The 25,440-nt window shown below is 39.6% G+C and overlaps 5 protein-coding genes across 8 annotated transcripts; 3 read left to right on the forward strand and 2 right to left on the reverse strand.

Annotated features, from left to right (window-relative positions):
* Positions 1-666: 666 nt before the first annotated feature.
* Positions 667-3,629, forward strand: L(3)73ah (polycomb group ring finger 3-like lethal (3) 73Ah). The gene is made up of 5 exons (XM_076794510.1): positions 667-801; positions 1,365-1,658; positions 1,728-1,873; positions 1,950-2,093; positions 2,178-3,629. Exons 2-5 carry the CDS (start codon positions 1,382-1,384, stop codon positions 2,301-2,303), a joined length of 693 nt encoding a protein of 230 aa, XP_076650625.1. The 5' UTR covers positions 667-801; positions 1,365-1,381; the 3' UTR covers positions 2,304-3,629.
* Positions 3,630-4,416: 787 nt separating this feature from the next.
* LOC143358103 (uncharacterized) lies at positions 4,417-12,197 on the forward strand. Of its 3 annotated transcripts, none has more exons than XM_076795004.1 (8): positions 4,417-4,638; positions 7,664-7,810; positions 8,545-8,672; positions 9,051-9,168; positions 9,264-10,275; positions 10,349-10,586; positions 10,658-10,894; positions 11,055-12,197. In XM_076795004.1, the coding sequence occupies exons 1-8, from the start codon at positions 4,559-4,561 to the stop codon at positions 11,117-11,119; spliced, it is 2,025 nt and encodes a 674-aa protein (XP_076651119.1). In that variant the 5' UTR covers positions 4,417-4,558; the 3' UTR covers positions 11,120-12,197. The 3 variants fall into 3 exon arrangements, with proteins under 3 accessions (XP_076651119.1, XP_076651121.1, XP_076651120.1); XM_076795006.1 differs by lacking the exon at positions 4,417-4,638 and adding an exon at positions 4,936-5,200; XM_076795005.1 differs by lacking the exon at positions 4,417-4,638 and having other exon boundaries at positions 7,771-7,910.
* Srp72 (signal recognition particle 72) lies at positions 11,987-15,471 on the reverse strand. Its single transcript, XM_076795008.1, has 8 exons — positions 14,954-15,471; positions 14,720-14,837; positions 14,333-14,588; positions 13,794-14,273; positions 13,340-13,702; positions 12,966-13,270; positions 12,606-12,818; positions 11,987-12,535 (listed from the first exon to the last, which is right to left on the reverse strand). The coding sequence occupies exons 1-8, from the start codon at positions 15,051-15,053 to the stop codon at positions 12,400-12,402; spliced, it is 1,971 nt and encodes a 656-aa protein (XP_076651123.1). The 5' UTR covers positions 15,054-15,471; the 3' UTR covers positions 11,987-12,399.
* A 121-nt stretch (positions 15,472-15,592) lies between these two features.
* Positions 15,593-17,814, reverse strand: LOC143358105 (general odorant-binding protein 56a-like). Its single transcript, XM_076795009.1, has 5 exons — positions 17,655-17,814; positions 16,302-16,377; positions 16,094-16,185; positions 15,855-15,960; positions 15,593-15,770 (listed from the first exon to the last, which is right to left on the reverse strand). Exons 1-5 carry the CDS (start codon positions 17,700-17,702, stop codon positions 15,691-15,693), a joined length of 402 nt encoding a protein of 133 aa, XP_076651124.1. The 5' UTR covers positions 17,703-17,814; the 3' UTR covers positions 15,593-15,690.
* Positions 17,815-21,221: 3,407 nt separating this feature from the next.
* On the forward strand, positions 21,222-25,294 carry LOC143357828 (adipose-secreted signaling protein). Of its 2 annotated transcripts, none has more exons than XM_076794457.1 (5): positions 21,222-21,468; positions 23,468-23,585; positions 23,713-23,850; positions 24,264-24,450; positions 24,524-25,294. In XM_076794457.1, exons 1-5 carry the CDS (start codon positions 21,456-21,458, stop codon positions 24,578-24,580), a joined length of 513 nt encoding a protein of 170 aa, XP_076650572.1. In that variant the 5' UTR covers positions 21,222-21,455; the 3' UTR covers positions 24,581-25,294. The 2 variants fall into 2 exon arrangements, with proteins under 2 accessions (XP_076650572.1, XP_076650573.1); XM_076794458.1 differs by having other exon boundaries at positions 21,314-21,387.
* Positions 25,295-25,440: the final 146 nt, after the last annotated feature.

Below are 25,440 nucleotides of genomic sequence, written 5' to 3' on the forward strand. Positions count from 1 at the left end.
CGTTACATCTTGAATTTTGAATTCATAGGTAAACTTGCCGTTAAAAATTCTGAATTCAAATTTGATCTACGGAACTTGCATTTGAAAATTAAGATTCAAATGTAACCGTTCAAATTCAAATCTGATCGTTGGAATTTGAAATTTCCCGGGACCCGATCATTAGAATTTTGCCGTTGAAAATTTGAAACTGTTCAATCAAAGTCGAACGTTTGTCTATAATCGAATTTAAAATTCGCAGTTAATTTAATATTTTCCCTTGACTATTATCTAAAAGTGTATTTTTAGTTCAATAACGGAAACTTGTACCGAGAATTATTATCTTATATTCGAAGGCAAAATACCGATAACGCGGGTGCATAATTGAATTACACGGCATTCCAACGATCGGCATCAATCTAACGACTATGAACACGAGCGAAGTAAATTACGCTCGGTATTAAACAAGATATACAACTCGTTTAATGAATATAAACGATCGAATAAAGCTTATTTTGCATGTGATTGATCGAAGGAGGATATCAAACCAGCCCCCACCACCGGGCCGGACCGCGTGTCCAGAGAAAAGTTGACTAACCAACGACCGATGGCGCTGGGATCAGTTCGTTTTGTTGTCATCAGCCACATTTACACTAAGTTGTTTTTCCCAAGTTTTTAGTGGAACCTTTAATTTTATCTATTCTTCCACTCAACTACAATTCGACCACGGAAGATGCGGAGGATGGTGCGGATCGTTCACACAAAATTTCGAAACGAATAGCACGAGTGACAGTCGCCGTTGTAGGCTACCACTCGACATTTCAGGTTAGAATCCGATAACCCACTTTTTCCTGAGCACTATATTTTTTTTCCATCTGTCAGTCGATGCTATCCCGATTTTATTTTCTCCCTGGGAGACTAGAAATCATGCCGGATCACTCGGTAACGCGTAGGGGTTCGCCGAATTCGATGATTACAGAGTTTTCACGCTTTGATGCAACACTGTTTCATCTCAACACTTTTGTCAACTTCGCCTAATAAATTTTCTAAATAGAATCGACACGAACAGTAAAATTTGTGCTAAACTAGTAACCCTTTGGCTTTGGAATAGTTCAATTCAAAACTATCAGCATTTTACTGCGCAGTATTCGCCTGATAACTTTTATGGGTGATAAAAATACAGCTAGAGCGAAACTAAGAATTACATTGTTAAGAACAAGAGAGATTTAAGATATAATTACAGTAGTTCATCAAAATGCCTTTATATAAATTAATAGACCTACGAGAGTATATACAGGTATGCGTTTCATAATCAAAGGGTTAAATGACATAATTTTTAAACAATTTAGTGTTTTGTAATACATATAGTGACGTCTACATTGCTGTAGGTAGCAACAGTTATTAAATGGTGATTATCAGTGCCATGGAGAGGAGAATCAAGTTGAAAACACTGAATAGTCACATAACGTGTAAGATATGCAAGGGTTACTTGATAGATGCCACCACTGTCACAGAATGTTTACATACATTTTGCAAAAGTTGCCTGGTGAAACATTTAGAAGAGAAGCACACGTGTCCAGCATGCCAAATAGTGATACATCAATCACATCCCTTACAGTACATAAGCTTCGACAGAACTATGCAAGATATTGTCTACAAACTAGTTCCTGATCTTCAAGAAAGTCAGTAATCCTACCCTTACCGGACATAATCAGAATGACATGTGTGTGACCGAATGTGTTCTTTTCCAGATGAAATTAAAAGGGAAAGAGAATTCTACAGAGCGAGGGGTTTACCTTGCCCGAAAGACGTACTACCCAATGCTGGAGAAGTAGAGGAAGAGAAGACAGCCACAGATACACATGCAGAAGCAGATTATCATCGTGCAGATGAACAGGTACAATCAAATGAATCATTGGTACTTTCACCAAATTTCTTGCTGTTGTTCCCGCTAATGTATTTGTCTTCCTCAGGTCAATGTGTGTCTGGAATGTGTAAATACAAGTTTAAAGACTCTAAAGCGGAGATTCATCAGGTGTTCTGCCCAAGCAACTATTACGCATTTGAAAAAGTTTATTGCCAAGAAAGTTCTCAATGGAATGGAAAAATATCGGGATGTAAGTAAAATGATTAGTGTCTCGTAATGCACGAGATCCGTTGACCCCAGATTTAATCAATTCATCTATGTATACCCATTACAGATTGATATTTTGTGCAATGACGAACTGTTAGGTAAGGACCACACATTAAAATTTGTTTATGTGACGAGATGGAGGTTCCGGGACCCACCCCTAAGGCTACAATATAGACCACGAATAGACATCTAAGACTAATATTTCTATGTTCGATGAAATCACAAAGAATCTGTACCTACTTTATACGTTTCCTAGTTCTATTCGTGTATCGCCCCATTGTAGTACTTATTTCTGTGCTCTCACACAGCAGGAACTTCAAATTGAATTCACCAAATGTGGAGATGGTTTCTTGCAACAGAAAGATGAAAGGAAAATGGCTTTAGACTTATATCTTTCTACCGTATCACTTTAATGCAGAATACCAATAGTCATTTAGCACAACGTATTTGTAAAAATAGGAATCCCGTCAGTATAAACAATTGATTATATCTTCCTTTTGTTCTCTTCGAATAGCTAGCGGTTCGAATCGTTCGCGTATTGTCACAAGTGAGTTACATTAACTCGACTGTTTATTATTGATTCGGTGCGTTACTTTTTACTCGAGTATAGGTTTCTCTGTCATTGTACTAGTGTGTAAGTAGATCAACCACGGAATGCGACACTCGGCACGAGAACGAGGGACAAGGAAGAAAAATGAAATAGAGAAGGAGAGAGACACACGCAGAGGAGAGAGAGAATACGTCTGTTTACTCGCGGTGTCGCAGAACGTGTTTCAAGAAACATTTTAGTTGCAACGTTACATATCACGGATGTGACGTCACACTGCGCTCTGCATGTTCTTGTATCAATTTTCCGTGACGTTCTCGGACGTCTCTGTTTCTCAAGCGTTTATTCCGTGACACGAAAATGCCGGTTACCGTCTTTCACTGTTTATGGAAGATTAGTTAGTTTTCGTTGTAATCGGCTACGGGACAAAGTCGCCCCGTTTCTATTCGTAAACGTAAGACGTGAATTGTTTTTTGATACATGCCCCGATTGTATATATAGAATATTTTTGACAGAATTCCGAGTAACATTGCGCGTAGACGCAGCTTTGTATTAGACGAAAAGGGGAAAATGGAAAGAAAAAAGAGAAATCGGGCCCAGGCGAGGACGCGGTCTGGGACCCCTTTAACTTTGTATGTTTACGCACTGTACACATTCTAACCGGCCCCGAATTTCTCTCAATACCGGGATACAAAATGAATTTTATCAGATGTGACATATTTTCTCGAGGGATTTGATAAGGACAACGACGTGTTGAGCGGAAAGCGGGGCATTTGTCGCTTTGTAGTGAATGAACTTGTTTCATCGGACAGTGTAAAGCGAGATAACCGTGTGATTGTATATAAACATTGTAGGGAAATTAAGTGAAATCGACTTTACAAAGTAGCAGCATTTCATGAATGCTAGTGCTTGTACGTTGTACACTATGTGTGTATCTTCATAAATTATTAAATAAATATGTTTTGTACAGTATTAGCTAATTTAATCAACGATTATTCACATTTCGGTGATACAACATTTGTAAAGAATGAAATGTATAGCGCATATTAGATATTTCAATTTGAAAGTCTCCGCCTTTTTCAAATCGAATTCAATATGGCGGAAAATATCGAAGTCGATGTCGCGCAACTGCGATTATCGCAATCAAGATGGCCGCGCCATTTAAATCAGGTTTGCCGCCAAAAGTACTAACCGTAAAATGGACATTTGGAGGTTACATTGAATTTAATGTACGAGGAATTTATTATTAGGACGAAATCTATCGATCTATTATTATGTAAGATAATTAGAATTCAGAAAACGATCGATATCGGTTATCTAACATTCGACGATTAGTAGACTGTCGTTGTGGCAAGCGTCGACAGAATACTAATTTCGATCGAATGCTTTAGGACGACCCTATCACGTATCACTAAACCGAAGGGAAGAATACTAATCCACGAACCCGCGTGTCAATACATATAACAATGCCAGCATTCAATTTAACTATGAATGTGAATAAGTGCTTAGCACAATGACTTCCAGATCAATTTGTACCCCACAATTGAAAAATCAAATACAATTCTAATTACTTCGAAGAAAAGGAGCGAAATTGAATGATGATAATGTGGATCATGCGTTAATTAATTAATGTAGAAATAAGCGAAGTCCGAGACACCGGGCACAACTTTTCACGGATGCGCGTGAGCCAGTGCGCATGCGCCGACGTTGAACAGGTTAAACAAGCCGGCGCATGCGTTATGCATACTGAAATAGTTTGTGGTCAATGCGCGATTGCTAGAGACCGTTGCTGCTGTCCGGCAGCACGGCAGATGCGATTTATTCAATTAATATCCGATAAATTCGATTCGTGAGGCCAGTGATATTTCGTATGCGTGTACCACGCGCAGTTTCGCCAATAAATGAGCCTGCAAGACAACCTCTTCTCCGAAGACGTGGGGCACGACGTGACTCTGTTTTCAAGAGACAAGAGACGGAAAAGGTACGTGCCAAACGATCACGTTTCCCGATGCAGCGACGCGCCTTTAAAGGTTAGATCAGTGGCTTTTTGTACTGCGTGTCTTCAACCGTTATTCACAACTTTCGATTTCTGTACTATGTGTTTATATCAGCGAAACCCGTTATGCTTTCGCCTCGAGAACTCATTGAACCGTTCGATCGAGAAGTGCACCGAGTTGCCTGACGTCTGTCATTGACACGAAATATCTAAACGCACGCATCATAGATGATAAGTACCCAGGTGTACGACGCTCTCGTAGAAATTCCCACGGTCTACGTCATAGTGACGTATGCGGATGATGCGGATTAAACCCGTTCGCATCCTTGACACGCGACTCGATTCGAATCGGAAAGCAATTAAAGGCAACCTCGAGGAACGGTCAAGATGCCGTACAACTGTTGCAAACGTACCAACGGTTTATCGACTTCTTTTATAGCCCCTTACCACGTTTATAAATATCTCCGGCAGAAGAAACATGACTAACAATCATAGTCATCTTCACGACCAGCGCCGACTTGTCCGTGTGTCGGTTCCACTACCGTACGTACTTGCTGGATCCAACGTATTATTTTTTCGCGTGTGACCCGCGTATTTTGAACGCCGATGTTGTTCTCGTCGCCGGGCGGTTCTATTTTCGCCTAACTGCATAACATTTTCAGAAGAATATAAAAGAACCGCGAACCCACTGGCAGCTTGCCGAGGGCAAACAAAAGAGAGGGAGAGAGAGAGAGAGAGAAAAAATCGCGCGTCGATCATTTTCGATGCGAGATCACGGTTGCGAGCGACGCGGGACGGTCAGGTTCTTTTCCAAGTCACGGATATTGGCTAAGTAGCTCTCGACGAGCAACGGCACTCGCGTCTGCCGTTCGGCCATTAAGGAAAATTCGCACGGAATGCAAAGTTTAATGGAACGTGTTATCCTCATCAGCGATAATCGAAGTAATGAACTGTGACCGCTCGAGGTTAAGTTCCCGGCGGAAGTTGTATGCGCCGGAAAAGAAAAAACAAAACAAATCGTCAAGGCCATCGCGGAATATATTTTCCAATTAACGTGCGCGTGGAGCGGGAATAATGCAAATGAGGTTAACGCGGGACGCATGTTATGTAAGAAAGCAGATTATTTCGTGAACAGTGTTCGCGCGACATTGCATAATTACTGGAACGAGGCGCGAAGGGAATCCCCCGTGGAGCCTGTTTTGAAAACTGGCCCTGCGCGCGATGACTGCTAATCCGTCGGTCGCGTCGCCTACTTACCGTATGTCGCTCACGTATACTCGTTGATTACGTGAACCGTACGCAACGCTTACAAGATACCACTCTCTGTGTTTCTTCTTTGTAGTTCAAGGCTCGTCGATTTGGTCGTCGCTGGTCGCGTTTCGGAGATCGAGCGTATGATACCGAGGCTCGTATGCAACGATTACCGGGGATATGTCGTTTTGCGGCTGGGCGATTTCTTTTATTTTCCCCGGCTCTCGAGGAGCGGGTGGGACCGATCGCGCTACACGGTCCGTTCCACCTGAACGATCGCGTTATGTTAGTCGTTTAACTATCGCGTAACGTGGAACGCCCGCTACAGGCGAAAACCTGCTCTCGAGCACGTCCTCCTTTATTTACGACGCGCAAAAAGTCCCCGCTTCCTGTTCATCTTGCGCCGCGCAATGAAACTCGCCTTCTAACAGGTGCAACGCGTGGCGCAGGTCACGCACCGTAATGCTCCAGCAGTTCTTGCCGCTCGGAGCCGCTCGGCTTGCGGATGTAGCGGTACGAATCAGTTCGGAACAGGCCAAATGTCCCTTATCCTCAACCCAGGAATCAGCCTTCCTGAAAATATATCGCTTTGCTATTTCTCATTCCTAATGTATAGCGTCATGTCCTCATTCAAAGAATTTAGAAAATTAATACGTTAATAATGACAACGCTTAAGATGCTTAACTACTGGCCTGAAATGGCTGACTACTCCGGAACGATTACACTACCCCGTCGGCCCGACGTTATGGCACACATACATAATGACTTTCTACGTTATGTATACTAAAATATCATTTCCTGGTTATGCCCAACAAGTTTTCCATTTAATTCCGATTACAAGCAATGATAGTCGTAATCAAACACTAACGGTACACGTAACTTGACACCGTTCCTGCCGGATGCAACGGTCGCAGGAAAGGTTGCCTGTTTATCCGGGGATTCTGCTCCAGTGGTCAGCCATCTTAGTATTTATGTACTATTTTCGTTGTATATTCGATCTATCCATTTTGCCGTAAATGCGTAAAATCCGCATTGTCTATAGATCGCAGCACTTATCTCGATCAACAAGCTTTATTCGGGCAAAATTTGTTAAATGTTCAAAAGCAGACATTTCGTATACTGGTCGCAGCCCAAATGATTCTTGCCGTCGACAGCGTCGGTAGTCCGGCTGTGAACGGCACGAATCAATTTGTTAAATGTTCGAAATCAGACATTTCGTATACTGGTCGCAGCCCAAATGATTCTTGCCGCCGACAGCGTTCATAGTCCGGCTGTGAACGGCACGAATCAATTTGTTAAATGTTCAAAATCAGACATTTCGTATACTGGTCGCAGCCCAAATGATTCTTGCCGTCGACAGCGTTGATAGTCCGGCTGTGAACGGCACGAATCAATGCGGCTAATTCGAGCGCGTTGTGTTTTGTGTGTCGAACGTAACGGCAGCCGGTTTGTTATCGAACGGTGATGATTATGTGAAATGCTAACGAGGTTGTGCGACTTTCTGGAATGCGGCCGAAACGCCGGCATTGAGAATGCAAGGATGAATCGAATTCGAGGAAACGAACGAAGGAGAAAGTAAACGCCGCCGCGCCGCGCCGCGCCGCGGCGGAACGTTATGTAAAAGTCAAGCCGGTGTTGTTCATCTGGCGGGATACGGCGAACTGGCCCGGGGCAAGGCGGTTACGTTCACCGTGTCGGCCGTCCTCGGTCCGGTCTCACTTTCAACCACGATCGTAACGCGTTCTTTTCACTTTTACAGGGTACTCGTCTTTCCACCTGTAAACAACTATCGGAGGTTCATCATACACCAGCTGGTGCAGGATCGTTTCGACGACCTGCACACCTTCTCGATCGGCCAGGGCCTGGACAGACGGACCGTCGTGTGCTACAAGAGTGATCTGATAAGGTATCAACGGTGTTCAGTGACATAAACATCCACGAAGACTTTTCTCCTCGAATCATCCGGCTAGGAAGTGACCTCTGGTTCCAAGCTCTTTGATCTTTTGGTAATTTGTTGATAAGATGGCCCACGAGTAAATAATCATCAACCGGAATAAATCAGTCTCGGTGAAATCAATTTTCATGTGCGCAATGTTCCGAGAAGCTAGCATCAACCACAGTTTCGGTTAAAAATGATTAAACGATCAACGATTAATATTTATGGTCGACGACCGACCACTAATTGCTCCAACCACGATCTGTTGTAACTGATTGACTTTAATTATATCTAAAATAATTACATCCCCGCAAGAGGTCTTTCTTGGTAAACAAGTGAGTGTAATTGTTGTACATAATCGATAACGTTACAATTTATTGTTTAAACGTACACTTTTATGCCTCGAATATAAGTTTGAGAACGTTAAGATCGACGATAATTTTGCTATTTGCCAAGAAAAATATAATTGATGTAAGGATCAACGCGAAAATCGCTAATGTCCGCAAAGAATTGCGAAACGAATTTGCCGTGGCGGAATTCTTGCGACGTAGCAGAGGCAAACGAAAGTGAAACTGACCGGCTCAAGGTCGCGTAACATGTTCTCCGGATGTAACCGGAGGACCGGCTAACATTTCGAGGAACGTTGGACTACGAGGAGGAACTGGAGACGTCAAACGTTTAATTCTATGTTTTCATGTTTCAAGGGATCCGAAATTGAATGGTGTGCAGTGCAAATCAAACGTAAAAGTTGCTGACACGCTGCTAGAGATGGGTGCCGATGGCCCGCGTTCGCCATCCGCTTCGCCTGAACGTGTACGAGCACAGAGACCAGGTAAATCAAAGAAACTGATTTCGTACTAATTCCATTTGTAATGAGTAGACTACGGATTTTATGAAACTATTAGAAAAATTAGTGGATTTTAAAATTTCAGAAATTTAAAGACACTGCTGTAGTATTTTCAACTGATTAACCCTTTTCATTCTGGTGTAATTGTGAATAATGGTGTAACAATTTTTAGTGGCGCCTCGAAGTCGCCAATCGACTGCAAAGGGTTAAGATTATTAAGAAAAGAAATAAATGTCTACGTAGATCCTGTATCGTATAACTGATCCGGACAATTTTTGAACATGGAAATCCGCAGTGTAGTAACGAGGCAATTGAAATAGCAAATTAAAAACTAATTTGGTTTATTTTTGCATGGCCTTTTAGTGAAGACAGTGCCAGCAGTTGAGATCTACAGGCCACCAGCTGCCAGGAGAGCAAAGAGTGAACAGACAAGCGCGGATCAAGTTCAAGTGCAATCTAATGATTCATCTTCTAGTTCCAAGTAAGCTACCGCGATGTTTTCTTTAATTTTGACTGTAATTCTTGTACTTTTCAAAGCACATTAATGCCTTACGCTTTATGAAACACTCTACAAAGATCTACTCGCCAAAGAAGGCCAGACCGTGCTGTTTACGTTCCAAGACCCCGTAGGAGCTTGGACACCGAAGGTAGTCCACAGCCTTCAGAATCCACTCGTACGAGTCGTACAGCCAAGGAAACCACCGGGTCGTCCTCCTCCTCTCACAGACAATCAAAGTCGAATTTAAATCTCAAAGACATAGACTCTGATAGTCGGCAAACTGTGGAATGCGCGAAAAAGGGATCAAATACGTGCTCCGATAAAAGCCGGAGCAGTCTAGAAAATGAAATTAGTCCGCGTCTCCAGACAGACACGAAGGATACCGACTCTTCGGTTTCGTCGAGTTCTTCTAGTTTTTCGGGTTCTTCGGGTTCGTCGAGTTCTTCTAGTTTTTCGGGTTCTTCGGGTTCGTCGGTCCTGTCTGACGTAGAATCCTGTATCCAGGAAAAATCGGAGCTGCAGGTGAACAGTGTGAGCGAACACGTGCCAAACAAACCAGACAGTTCCACTGTTCCGGATGCAAAATGCGACGGACCCGATGCATTTCAATCCCCGACTGTTAAAGAAGAAGAGACATCTAGTAGTTCTAGCGAAGATAAAACTAGCTTAGATTCGGTTGAAGCGTGTGTAAATAGCGAAGTTAATGTTAACGGACCGGTAGAGGACTCCGATAAATGCAAGGATAACGTTGTTACAATATCTACGTCGAATAACAATAAAAAGAACGACAAACTTTCCAATAAGGATAAGATAACGAATAAGAAGAATAAGCAAATGGTAGCTCGCAAAATAGTGTCGGATGTTTTGATCATCTCGGATGTAGAACAGAAAGAGCCGTCTCCTATTAAGGAGGTTACTCCTCCACCTGCAACGCCACCGGAGAAGAAAGTGAAAAAGATTGAGAGACCGAAAAGTAAACCAGCTCCACCGCCATCTCCTCCGATTAAAAAGATAAACAGGGACGAATGCGATTGGGACAGTTTGTTCGACGACAACGGCGACTGCTTAGACCCGACGCTCATAGAAGAGGCAAGCATCGATGCGTGTAATTCTTTCTTTAATTTCAATGATAATAATCATCTTAAAGTTACTTGTTCTTCAGCTGACGTCAGCGGTGGGCGACGTTGTGATAGAACAGCCGAAAAGCGATTACAAGTACACCAAGCATATCGAAGTGTCCAGCGACGAATTTGCTCATGTTATCGAGATATACAATTTTCCGTCAGAGTTTAAGACTAGCGACCTAGCAGCTGCTTTTAGTCCTTTCAAGAATGGTGGCTTCGAGTTGAAGTGGGTAGACGACACGCATTGTCTCGGTGTCTTTAGTAGCCCTCTTGTCGGTAATTGAAATGATTCTATATTAACATGCTCTAGGGTAGTTTAACGTATACTCACGTTCTTGAACTTCTAGCCGCCGAGGTGCTAGCGTCGGATCACCCGTTTGTGAAAACGAGGCCGTTGAGCGAAGCCACGGCATTGAGTAAAACGAAAGCGAGAAGAAGCGCAGAATTTTTGCAGCCTTACCGGAGTCGACCGGAAACTTGCGCTGCATTGGCAAGGCGGTTGGTCACGGGTGCTCTAGGCGTGAAACTGGCTACGGCTAGGCAAGAACGCGAACACGAGAAAAATGTTTTGCGCGAGGCTAAAGGTAACTACTATTTATCCTAAAATGAACTGACCCCTGCATACGGTCATGCGTCACTCAACGACGAAGATACATTCTGAGACGCCCGTCGTTAAGCGACGCCGTGACTGTATCAGAGAAAATGGTGATTGAAATAAAAACGAAAAATGTGAATTTCTTTCAGAAAAACGTAGACTAGCGAATAAACAGCGGGAAGACGTCTGGGAAGGTATAATTCCCGAAAAGTAGCATTGTCTACTGGTAATGTAACGTTACATTGAGAATTACTTGCATCATATGTAAATGCTGTGACATTTACATGCATTTGTGCCTTACTCATCTATTTTTCATCTTTGACAAACTCATTTGACGAGTACTGATTTGGCTATTGGTTTCGGGAACATACTTGGGGTAACTTTTGCCAATAGATGAGTGCGGCATGACGAAGGTACCAATTACTGATCATACTCGCTTAGGACTGGTAAATGAGTTTTTCCGGCGTTTGTTTCATTTCTACATATTCTATATATATACGCATATCACAATTTGTCCAGTCTGGTCGAATACGAGCGTGCCTGTTGCACTATTTTCTAATGGAAAAGGTATCGAGTATTTTAAGTGATATATACTTAGACAGGACGGTTTACAGTCCCGTTTATTATTAGAACAACTATAGAAACAGATGTAGAAACGTTTTACGATACGGTTATATTCTTACCTCGACAGTTGCCTCTGTTAGAAATTTATATATACGACAACAAACAATGCTGTGTTGTGCAATGATAATACGAGACAATAAGTTAGAATCGTAGAAGATAATACGATAATATTCTTTATGATACATGCACGCGTTTCGCATGCGCATACATCGATTTTGCTACAGTGATATGTAATCAAAACGTGTCTTCACAGAGTTATGATTTTCACTATGGAACTATTAACGAAATACATGGTGGCATTTTATTATTGTCTGTGCAACGTAAAAAATATTGTAGTTGTGAATTCTATATATATATGCCAATTGTATACATATATATTTCTGTTATATGAATGTTAAAATCTGACGCACAATCATAATATCTACACATATTACAGACTTATTACACAAGAAAAAAAAAGAGAACACAGAACTGCAGATTGTATTTTTATATACAATTGTTACCAACGGAGGAATAAAGATATGTATCGCCAAATCCTAGTCAATGTACGCAAGGAACATGTTACCTATATTGTATGTTATATTGCCGAATTTTGTCGACGAGTTGACAAAAGAATTTAAACAAAGCAAACAAAACGAAAAAAAAAATAAAAAATATTTTATGTACCATACTGTTTCGTATATATTTCTCCTTACACTTGGGATCCAATTACAGTGTTCAATATAATTACTAAAGATTAAAAATTTTAACTGATCGAGGTTACTGTAAAAATGGCAGTATAGTGCGCTGTACATAAAAAGTCAGTTGACTCTTTACACGTATAGGTTACAACAACTTTCTAAAGTACAGCTCAAATGCGGGTATCTGTGATTACCATTTTCCTCCCTTCTTTTTCTTTTTCTGATGCACTTTACGTTGCTGTTGTCGCGGACCGGAAGTCTCCACTGCCGGGCTATGCCGCGGGTTGGGGGAGGGTTTTGCGTTCGTAGGCATTTTGGTGATGTCGCTGTTAAGATATAGTGGATTATTAAAACCATTTACCCATAATTAATATTCCACATATATTTAATACGTACTAAAGATCGCTGGCTCCAGCAGCAGTACCCTGTGTACCCTTCATAGCAACATCCCTATTTCTTCTATCACGTTTCTTCCTGAACCCGCTACGTTCATGTCTGGGCAACCACCGTTCAGGATCAGGCGGTATATTTGCATCATAATTCTTAGGTAGTTTACCCTTGCGCTTACGCTTCTTGCGTTTCTTCTTCGTCAGATCAACAGTGGGTTTGCTAAAAACATTACAAATTTATATAACATTTCAAAAATAACATATTAAGGAGATTGTTTCATGTAAATGATGATAAAACTATATGGCAGAAAATCGAACAATTTTTTAGCGTTTACATAAGACAGCCCTTTAAATATGCAACAATTACCCTGGCGATGGTTCTATCTTCTTCTTGATCACTTTGGTACCTATTACCCAATTACTACTTTCCAAAGTATCCACATCGGTTTTCTCCGCAAGATCATGAAGAGGTGGCAAACGTTTCGACAACAGTTGCGCCTTTTCAGGACAGAATTGCACATAAGCGACCACCAACTGTGCCAACGTTTTGGTGTCCGAAGGCGAGGCATCTACCATTTCTTGTAGTATGTCTGCCGCTACCTTGATGTCACCGCCACGAAGATAGAAGTCGGCGGCCTGCCGCCAGAACTCTCCCAAATTAGCGGTGGTTTCCTAAAAGTCCATGAGATAATTAAAATAAGAACAAAAGAAAAGAAAAGGTGAGAGGAAAACTATAGCTACCTTATTTTTCTTATAGTAATTGACAGCATTCTTGAGAGCAGCCGACGCTTTCTCGCGGTTATTGTTAGCCATGTAGAGAGTAACAAGCGCACTCACTACTCCGGGTAGCGACTTGTCTCTTTCATTCAAATTTTCGAGAATCTCGATCGCTTCCTGTTTCTCATCCTGGCTGAGCAACAGTTGCACACAGACCAGTTTCATCTGTAACTCCTTTTCTCCGACCGCGTACTGAGTCAACAGTTTCGCAGCTTCCTTCGCTTTGCCATCTTTACCGAGCTGAACGGCTTTAATGAACATTGCATCTGCAGCTAATGCAGGATGGTCCTTTGCAAGCTTGTTGCAAAACGATTGACATTGTTCTGCCTGTAAATAGAATGCAACATATTCAGCTTTGCAAAGATATGAATGTACTCGTGTCTTCTCACAAAAAATGTACCATAGTAGAATTTTGTACCTGATCAGTGTAGAAAGCAAGCAAACATTGATTGTACGAAATGTTCCTTCTTTGCCGAGAAGTTAATTTGTGCTCTAGATTGTCATGAGTGGCACTCTTCATTCTCTTTTTGCTGTCAAACACGTTCTGATCCTTGTTGAGGCAGACAAGATTGTTGCTTGCAACTGCTACCAAGGCTATATCGTCTGGTTTTGCTTTCAAAGCTGAAGTATAGAGCGTTTGAGCCTCTTTCTCGCGACCTTGAAGCTGCAGGCAACAGCCAAGCTGAACTCTAATAATTCCTAATTCATCCTCTATTTCTTCTTCAGCTACTCCATCTTCCTCAAGACCTTCCTTGCACATTTTCTCAGCTGCTCTTAGTTTCTTCTCTGCTTCTACTAAAAGCGCTCTATCTCCTTTACTGCCTTGTGCAATTAAATGACATGCTGCATTGTATGTCATTTCGTAAGTGTCTTCTCGTAAGGCAGGAATTTCCAAATCCTGAAAAGCAAACGTGCATATAAAATAATAAGACGTACGTTCCGTAATCGAACACTTACAGAGCCCTCTGTTGCTAAATTCACGATCACAGCTGCAAGATTCGTTTCCCTTTCATCTTCGTACTCGTCGTGAGAATTTTTGATTATATCTCTGTACACGCCGAAACATTCTTCATACTTTTCAAGCCGGTACAGTATTTGTGCTTTCAGCTCTTTGAGCTTTAGAGACAGATTAGAAATATTCTCCACCACCTTTAGTGCTTCGGGCACTTGATTCAATCTGTATAAACAGTAGGCTTTCTCAAAGTCTAAGTTACTGCAAGAAAAAGAAAATACTTGTTAATTTATGAAGTTTAATAAGTATAAGCAATCTTCCATTTATCAAGGACAAGGATAGGAACGGTTGGGCAGATGAGTAACTGAGAGCATCAAGATAAACAATCTTACACGGCCAGTTTAGGATTTTTAAGAATAAATTGCAGAGCGTCATTGAACTTGGAGAGCTGGATGCAGCAAATAACTTTGCAATGGAATGCAGCTTCTTCATCTTGAGAGAGCCCTAGAACTAAATAATTTTCTAATGTGAGTACACAGCATTTTCACAAGAAATGGAGCACAGGTTATGTTTACTATATATTTACGAAAAAACGTTCGATTTATAGACTCGATGAAATTACTCACTTTTATTAGCGGTTTTCAAGGCTCTCTCGTAGTCCCCGTTTTGTCCCAATTTATTTAATTCCGCGTAAAGCGCGGACAGATTGTTCTCCTTAGTGGCCATGTTGCTCACTTTGCGAGCATGTCCAACGTGGAACCAGTAAGTCGGATAAACATGGCATCATTCTGTACTTCTTTCAGATAGATTCAATTCCTATTTCGATGTTTCATTCCGTACTAAATTAATTATGACTTGAATTTAATCATTTGAAATAATGCGATAGATTAGTGCTTTCGTTTAAATGTTTGTATATTTATAGAGGACATGAAATATTATTAATATACAACGAATTAAATATTTCGCAAACGTTAATGTGCAAAAAAATTCACTTAGAACCTTGCAATAGTTAATTATTCGACAAAATTAAAATTTCATTTAAAAAGTAAATCGTGGCGTCATCTAGCGCTATTTTAAATTTATAAGTTGCCTACCAGTTTCAAGATTTTGCCACGGATGGCGCCACTAATTTAAAATACGAATTTAAATGAGGGAAAATAGCTTCTGCCAATATTTGCACCATTCTACTGTTTATTAAAATGTATAAAATTCAGGCTAATGATTTTTATACCATAATCTTAAAATAAAATAAGGGAAACGAAAGATTTGCCAACAACTATTTTATTAACTGTTATCTACAAGCATTGTTTCAATCCCTGTATACAATATTTGTAAATCGCCTTTCGACAAAAATCTTTTCGATTTAGTTAAGTACACTGAAGGATTTGTTGTCTTTGAAGCACTTGTACAGATTGGCTGCCTTCTTACACTCGTTGGGGCCAGCTGAAACAGTTTTAGTAGATTCATTAATGGATATTCATCTGTATAATTGTATGCAATAACATTCTTCAAAAATATTCAACTTACTGATGTCTTTGCACTTGTTGATAACGTCATCGAGCTGCTCCTTCGTAACTCCAGCGGGTGCTTTTTGCCTGGCAGTTCCTTCGTTGAAGGATCCGTCCTGGTTCGTCTATCGCAAAAATATTAGTTGTCAGAATATATCGTAATAGTCACAGTTAAAGAAAATGAAAATGCAGTAATAAAGAAGAATGGAAGGGAATTATGATATAAAGTGCAAGCAAACAACAGTATGGATCACTTACGATTCCAATCTTCTTCAGCATGCAGGAGGTGAAACAGGCCAGTTTTTCGTCGTTGTCATTGAAATTGCCAGCCTTCGCATCGTCTACCACTTCTGCAAGATAAATGTAATAGATTATTGTAGATCATTAAACAAATTTTTAAATCATCCATCATTTATAAAAATAACGAGAATGATTAATGGTTGATAGCAGTAAATCCCGAACTTACTCGCGTCAACGCCGGTTTCCGTAATACAGTCATTCTTGAACTGCGATAGTTTAGCTTTTTGCTCTTCCGTGAGTGCCTGAAAAAAAAATTATGTAAACATACTATAAGCATACTACATTTAACTTATTTCAATATCAATTTAATGTCTAGGTATATGGAACTAAACAACTATTCCCAAGAAATGATTAATATAATCATTGTCAGTGAATTCATTCATTTTTTTTTTCTGCACGGTTTGACTGCCGATTATGTACCACTCGGTTTCTTAGAATCTAGAAAATAATCGTCAAGATAAAGTAGCAATAATTATACAATCGAAACAACCAAAGAGTTCTAATCGCCTCGTTCGCTGTTGGTCTTCGGGGTTATCAATTTATTCAATCCAAAACTCCAAGACATTCATTTTCGCTTTTCATGTAACACTTCGTTATCTTTATTGCTTAAGAACTTTATTACTTATCGTGGTATTTCCATAAATAGAAAATACAATTAGAAGTCCCAAAATGGAGACTAAGGAAACCAATTTTACGGAATATAATGCTATAAAAAATATTATTAATATAAATATTTGTCTATCATTATAAGGTCATTAGCACGTTGACTGTCATGCCGGTCAGCGACAACTGGCGTTTGTTGTGTCAGCGGGGCCACGGTGGTTATCAGTAATTGGCGTCACATAATTTTTGAAATGATTAAAGCAAGATGACCACCATACATTAGAAGAATACAGTAGAAGAAAAACAAATGAATTTTAGACACGCGATATTGGAAGAATTGATAGCTTAGCTTTCTAAAAGATTTATTATCTAAGACGTTGATTTTAATACATTGGTGGTGCCGATTGCGTTAACATTTAAACGTTATACTGCTAAATTATGGGAGTTTCATTGAAGAATTCAAGCCACAACACGCGAAACTGACATAGAGTAGGGGACTATAATTATACTTATTTTTATAGCACAATGAATATTAATAAAAGAGACATATAACATACACGTTAACTGATTCTAATGAAATAAATTTAATATCTCTTTTTTAATGTTTATTATGCATTAACAATAAGTATAATTAATGTAGGTACAGTAATTGGGTTCTTCACCCTAATAGTCGACGCGTTAACACTAGAACTACCGAGCCCTAAACGTGACTTAGACTTATCCCTTTATAATAACAGCAAGATTCAATTTGCTCAGGTTTCATACGATTTTTATAGTGAAAACGTTTTCATAGTTTCGGTAATCATGAAAGGAGAAATCATCCATCAGTCATTCTGACTGGTTCGGTAGTTCTAGTGTTAATATTTGCAGCGATTCAAAGCGAAAAATTAATTTTTCGACGAACGAAAAATCTCACCAAGGCACTGACGAGGCAGAGGGCAAAAACAACGAGTATGCTCTTCATGTCTGTTTTCGGAGGACGTCTGTGCGATGTCTGATCTGATGTTCACTTGGGAACTGTACACAGGTCGGATGTCTCAGGCGTTTTTATAGTTCCAGATAGGACCGACGCGGACATACCGGCCGATGTGTCATGGTTTCTCCTTCCATCGGGCAGCGAACCGACGCCGCGTATGTTTTTTGGTCAAAGATGCCCCGACATTTCGCCCCTGGTTACATATCATAGTATTCGATGGTTATGTAAACACTCGAAAGGATGCGCGATGGTTTACCTTGGACAAAGGACTCGGTATACCGTCTGCTCTTCCATGTCCCGTTAGGAACAAGCAAAAACCAATAATCATTTTTTTCATTTCAATGGAGAACCTGCCAGATGGAGGACTTTTTACTATAAATCACGGCCGGCAGAAATAAAAATGACTGCTCATGGACCACGTGAAACGGATTCAATACGGAACTGTTCGTGGAACGAAATTTTAAAATAGAACACGACGCAAAATGACGCTAAAATTTCAAGCAAATAATATACTCCTAATGCAATGTTGTTCTTGCTAAAGTATTTCAAAGGCTACGACATTCTAATTAAAAATCATTGGCTCCAAACTTTTCCATGAAAATCTAGTACAAAGACAATTCATTTGTGATATTTTTTATTTCAAATGTGACCTTAATACGAGTTTATTCTAACTCTGAAATTTTTTAATAATTTTGTTATAAATCTGCATTACTTTTCTTCGCGTTCGGAACTTACGCACATGTGCCACCTTCTTATCTTCCTCTGTCGTTTATCTTCAGTTTGTTTTTCTCTTTCTCACAAAAGATAAATCCTAGAAAAATGAATTTACGAAGACACGAAGTCGTACTTCTTCGAATTCATGGAAACGTACACTAGAATATCATTTAAATAATTTAAAACGTTCCCTCCTCTTGCTCCACCTTTTCCGCTCTCGTCAATGATCGATTCTCTATTTTACAAGCGTTTATAATGGAAACATTTAATCGCACTCGTAAATTCGAACGACAACGACAGAAGTGGAGCTTTGTTGGCTTCTCGATCGAATTATTCTTCTCTTTGTTCCAGGCGGGCAGCGTCGATAACGCGTTTACCATTTGTGTCATTAAAATTTATCGAATCACTTTAAAAGTCTACGAGATCGAATATAGGTGAAGCGTTGCAGCTGCTAAGTTCAAACTCCTCGAAGATACTCGGATGCAAGAAATTTCAGTTGCAGTTTCAGTTGTTGTTGTTTCAGTTGTTTCAATTTCATCGGATTTACCAACCAATTAATAAAATCACGGTTCTCGAAACATGACGCCATCTTTGGTGTTTGTTCCATCGGCACCGCTTAAAATTCATCGTGAATTGCTGCAACATCGTTCAAACAGACCGGTCATCTCTCGCGGCGAAATAAACGAGGAAAAGGACAAGAGGCTGTATGTGCGTCGGGCAAACAATATGAATAATTGATGGCCGTTGCCGGATCTCTGTTACCATTTTCTTTCCGCGTGCATGTTATCGAATTTCATTTCCAGGTGCGTGTGTCGCGGGTCGCAGTTAAATTCATCTTTCGCGCTCCACCTGCGTTGCATCTGTGCAACGAAGGTCACGGCAAAGTTTGTAAATTGATATGCTCGCGGAAGGATCGACGAAGAATTATAGGAGATTTTCTAGAAATAATTACGCGGTTTAATTAACCGCGATCGAATCGGATTGATTATGTAACTCGAGCCGCGAGGGACTCCCGCGAAAAACAAGGGGAGGTCTTCGATGACTTCGATGACTTCGATGACTTCGATGAGCACTTTTTACATGGTCATCGCTGGACTTCAGATGATCAAACGGTCCGCACGAATTTTTTCACTCTAACCGGTTTCATATTTTTTATTCTATAATAATTGAAATTATAAAGATCTATTCTACATGAATTGTAGCAAACTGGAATGAAATAGAAATTTATTTTCTTTTTATTCGTATGTTTGATAGATTGAAAATGGTGTAGTAGTATTTTTAAATTGTTTTTAAAAAAATCAAACAAGTAGATTGACGATTTTTATGCCAAATAAAGAACGTACTCTGAAATAAAACAACATTTTCAACTTAAAAGTAGTAGAACAGTATTTTTACGGTTTTATATATTATTTAACCGTTTTTATTAGAAGTGAGTAATATCCACAGTCTATAAATACATATGTAACGAGTTGTTTTTCTCATCTGCTCAGTGGCGCATTTTATTAGCGAATTATCACATTGAGGATCGGAGTTTCAATTCAAGGATCATTACCGTTTTTATGGAGTATAATTAAAGATTGCTCGGTGTTGCCATAATTTTCAACGCGATTTGTGTGATTCCTAGAGTTTTATTGTTAGACAATGGCATTGGGAGCATTTACTCGTTGTAGATCAGTCCGAGGAGATACATTAGTTACAAATTGCGTTCTAAACGCGAACGGCATATCAAACAGTTACCTGCCTAGGTGACACACGCTTAAATGAAAATGGTATCGAATAATTTATGAACTTATTTCTTGCGTTTTCATGGAACTTTCCGCTTGACTATAGCGGAGATCTTTTTTTCGCATAGGATCGAACGATTACCATGGCTGGTTACCATTTTTATACGTTGCAGGTATTGAGAGAATGATGTAGGAGGCTAATTGCGTTTAATCGATGGACGTGATCGGTAATAACGCGAAAACATAACGTTTTCATGACTTGTCGATGCAGAAAATTAACAGAAAAATAAACAATTACCGAAGCCGATTGAAAAAGGAAAAAACAACTTTGCTTGCTGGATTGCTATCAGTAATACTTTTTATTTGATGGAGTAGCAAATGAAGATGCAACCAAAAAGAAAAACAAATCACGAGGCAATAGCTGCCAGACGCCATGATTATTCATAATTTGACCATCATTGTCGCACAGGAAATTGCTAATAAACAAGGCAGCCGGGGGTTGCGTATAATTTAATGAAAGCATACAAAGATGATTTATTAGAAACTTCCAAGTTGATATGCGCATACATACAGTCATAATCAAAAGAAAGGGTAAATGTACCTTTTTTTATTAATTTTTTTTTATCTATATGTGTTCGATTTTCTATACAAAATTTCCAATATTTTACAAATATCTCGTTCATTTTTTTATATATTTTAACGCGTTGTTAACAGTGTCATACTATAAAATATAAATTCACTATGCGCATTCCTATTTATTTCTTTAGATATGTTATCTAACAATTAACGCGCATGATCGAATGGTATCGTAGTTTATTGTTATATTTGCAATCCAATGTTGCAGGTCAGGTTCACGCGTTTCGCGTCATTAATTTTTGTATTGGTTTATTACCAAGTATAACAACATAGATACGAATGGAAGCTCTTTCATGGAAGCATCCTTATCGACACCTTTTTCTCGAATAAATCGATAACTTAAATGCAGGTGCAACGGTGCATAATTAATTCTCTTAATCTGTAACATTACATATTTTAGGTATTTTTTGCGACTTGAATAAAAGATAATGCTTCATTTTCTAGATATTGATTTAAAAAATGCAATATGAAATCGATGTATTTCTAATTAGGCATACTGCTGCCACCAGTGTCGACGGTCGGAACCATTCGATGCGTTAGAACGAGCATGCACCTGGCGGTGCACACTACCGACATATAGAAGTGCAGTTAACATTGCGGTACGGAATATTAAATTAAGTAGTTTCGCGTAGCATGAAAGTACAACTGTCAAATTTCCTTGCAAAACATGGGAGATAAAGGTAACAAATTATTCCAAGAACGTGTAACAATCATTCACATCCCTGTGATCATTTCATCTAATTGACAAACTGCACCGTGACACTTGGGCTCGCGTAAATCTACACCGTCGCAGTTCGACGGCTAGAACTCGATAAGTCGTCCGAACGAATGGAGCTACTGTTCAATTAAATCGTTATCGAAACGTTCGGGTCTTTATCAATTCCTCGAGACCGGTTCTTTATGACATACTAGGTTAGGGTACGCTTGTAATTGGGTCATTTGAAAGCGCGCCACTTTGAACGTCTCAGCTGTCGAGAGAACGTTGCTTTCTTCATTGGAGATTTCGATTTTTCTCCGTTTTCCCGCGTTCGTTTTGCATACGTCGAGACCGTTTCGTCCGAGTGCATTCATTAACCTTTCAGACCAGTGTGTAACCACCACTCGATAGCTAATCGATGACTCAACGCTAGACAATATATGTATACTGATAACGCTCGGTAATAATCGCTGACCATCAAAACATAGAGCCACGTTGTGTACTACTACTATGTTTCGTTTTTTGAACCTTGTACAACCGAATTTTTTCAAGTACATCGCGCGAAAATAGTTTGCAAAAAATACAAAACGAAATTGGGAAAATTATGAACTCGCAATAAGAAAATCCTTTAGTTATTAACCGCAATTTTAGTAAGCAGTAATAAATTTTACAATTTTTTTTTTATTCGGATATTCATTTATATGTTTATTCTCCTCTTAACGTTATTCGTTATGTAAACTGTCGCATAACACTTAATCTTTTGCTGATGTACTTATGTAAACAGCGTGGATGTGTTTCTTGTTTCCAATCCGGGATTAGAACATCGGACATTTAGGTCTTCAGTTATCTATATTTATTTTCTTAGATTAGAGTGTCTAGCGTGCTTCCTATAATCGTGTTTACTGATGACTTTGGAAAACACGCAAATGATCCTCAATTTTTTCGAGAAACTATATCGATTGAAGTTAAATACTCAAAAATGTTTGTTTTTCAGTCCTTTTCCCGCCTCAATTGGGCTACATAATTCGCTGTATGATCGCTAGGTGGCGATTCCACATACAAAAACCCGTTTTAAGAAATAGTTTCCGGTTTGAATAAAATTTGAACTATCTGAATGTAACGACCTTCATTCTTCAAACCGTTACTTTTACGATTTTCTTGAATCCCTACTTTATAATTATCCATTTATATCGGGAGATTACCTGATAAATGCTAGACTTCACGTTTGTATAATAACAGACCGTTAAGTAGAACGATATTGTATTACCATATTTAGGTAAGTCATTTATACGTGGTAACCGTCATAGTTGGTATTAAGATTAACTATTTATATTGTATATAAGGCAATGATTAAAATAGTTGGAAATTATTTCGTACGCGAATGGATAAATATTTTTAAATTATCCTATTGCTTACAATTGAACTTCAAGTATTCGTATAAAATTGAACGCATAATATTCGTCGGATTACACAAGAAAATTTTGTAATTATTTTTCTGCCGTGAAATATATGTAGGTAGTGCGAGTACAGTAGCGAAATGCAACTTTAATTAATAAAAATAATAATCGAATTCAATATTCGGTGGTAGGGACAATTCCGTTGCTTTGTTGCGTTAAGGATAGCAACTAACCCAGATCATTTCGCTTAATTTTTAGCTGAAGAAGATTAAGATTAAATTGCGTTAATGCACAATCAGTCAGTCAGCATCGCCAGAAATCGCAAAAAAAGAGAACACTCATGTCAGGTATAACGGTGACGGGTTGGTTTTCCCGCGCCAATTCAAATTAAATTAATTCGCCGTTTTCTAATACGTACGAACTAGGGAAGCACATTTGAACGCAACCGCGCGGACAATTTATTTTCAAATAAATTATGTTGTTGTTATATATATATATATATATATATATATATATATATATATATATATAATCTAATATTACAAAATTAAATTAAACTTCTGTGCCTAATGAAACATTGTTTAGAGCATCACGTGCACTTCAGCGGAGGAAGCAGCGTCGTGAAAGACAACAATATTATGATACAACCGCAACGACATGGACAAATTGATGCTCACCTCGGATTTTTGCAACTTTATCACAAGTAACATTCTGAAATAAAATTTTGTCTCCATTTAAACAGTGAAAAACATGTAGCTCCTGTTCCGTGCAATTAATGCAAACAATTTTTATTTTGCATAAAAATCTACTAATCATAAATTTTTGTGCAGGTATCTTGTGGAATTTCTGATCCCCTGGAATCAATGTATACACAACGAAGGAAAAACCATAGCACCAGCCATAGGCGTTGGATCCAACAATCCTAATTGTCACATTATCGATTTTGGACAAGATAAGGATGGTTTGAAGTAAAAGATTCTTCAATGCATTTCATAAAACGTACACAATAGTTAAAACTGTTAGAAAATCTGTTTGCGTGTGCTTTAACATGTTCACTTTCTAAAATAAGAATTGAAACACTATCTCTTTCTGAGAGTTTTACTGTCGATTAACCTTAGAACTTTTAGGGAGTTCCCCGAGGGGGTAGTTCGAGGCTCGGGAGTCCTAAGGTTAATAATGCAAAACAATATACAGTCAATCTCATAATTGATGGCACACACTTTAAATCAAAATAGCTTTTTTATAAATGGACCAAACGACTTCAGTTTTTCTGCCAAGCTTTCTGAATCCAGTGATCATTCACGCGATAGCGGTTTAACAGTTTCAACTGCGGTGTGTAGAGGCAAAGATCGAGTGATTCAAGGCCGTTTCTCTCTAACAGGATAAAGCTAGAGTTCTTAGCGTACAAGGAGAAGATTCTGAAAGAAGAGGTGCAGATAAGCTGCTGCAAAGCCGGTACACCGTTGAAGATCCAGCTGAGCGCGCGCGTCTTAGGGAAAGATAAGGGCACCCCATTGCTGAGGAACGGCATACGCAGCATCGGTGTGGAGAGTCCGGAGGATGATGAGGTCTCCGAGTAGATCTCGCGTAACGTAGCGTTCTTGTTCGCATATCTAAGAGTCGAGTGTTCTTTTTTCGCAGGTGCTGGGTACAAAAATTAAACAAAGCCTGAGAACGCACAGCCAACAGCTACCTTGAACGGAAACGAGCGCCCAGGTTCACGAAGGACAATCGCGCGTCCAGTTGGCAATGAAGCATTCAACAGGGGACGGTTTGATGGATAGTGTGTTGTGGTCGGTGACCAGGGAATGGCTATAATTAGTCGACATAAGCAATCGCGTTTACTATGTCTTTAACTTTAAAAAGTAGGATACGCCCAAAAGGAGCCTAACGTAATCCATTGTTCCACCCTTAAGACTGCACGGTATAACTTTCCGAAAAAAATGCGCAGTGTTCACCCGATGAGCTTTTCACGAGTCTATCGCACGTCGATCGACGTTTACGAGGCGTCGCGTAGCAACCCTGAGCGCAAAGACGACCCCGCGACTTAAGAAAATTAATGTGTTCTTCTGACCGGCCTTTCCTGAAAGATCACACACCGAGAGACATGTAATTACCCCTAAGTACCGCGTTCGCCTACTATTAACTTCTTCAACGAGACGTATCACGCAATGCCTAAAGTGTTTACTACACCTACGAATATTCACTCTCGATCTATTTGTAATAAGCGAGATTGTATTTTACTATCATTTTACATCGAGCGTAGGCTTTACGAACCTTTCAAACGAACGACGAGACTATGAGCGTCGATGCTGTTTTTCTAAATCCTTGCTAAGCTAAAAACTAATAACGAGAAACGAACGAATTTAACGACGAACGAGGCGTTTTATTAAACGATTATCTTGCATCGAACTCTGCCGCCTTTTAATTTCAATTCTCTCCGATCGAAGTCTTCACCTTCCGACCAGCTGCATCATGGAGACCAGTCATTGCTAACACTGATATAGAAGAAAGCAGTGTTCGAAATAAAGCATCCCCATCTGTTACTGTTCACGGTG

This window comes from Halictus rubicundus, chromosome 10 (genome assembly GCF_050948215.1).
Source record: "Halictus rubicundus isolate RS-2024b chromosome 10, iyHalRubi1_principal, whole genome shotgun sequence".
NCBI classification, from domain to species: domain Eukaryota; kingdom Metazoa; phylum Arthropoda; class Insecta; order Hymenoptera; family Halictidae; genus Halictus; species Halictus rubicundus.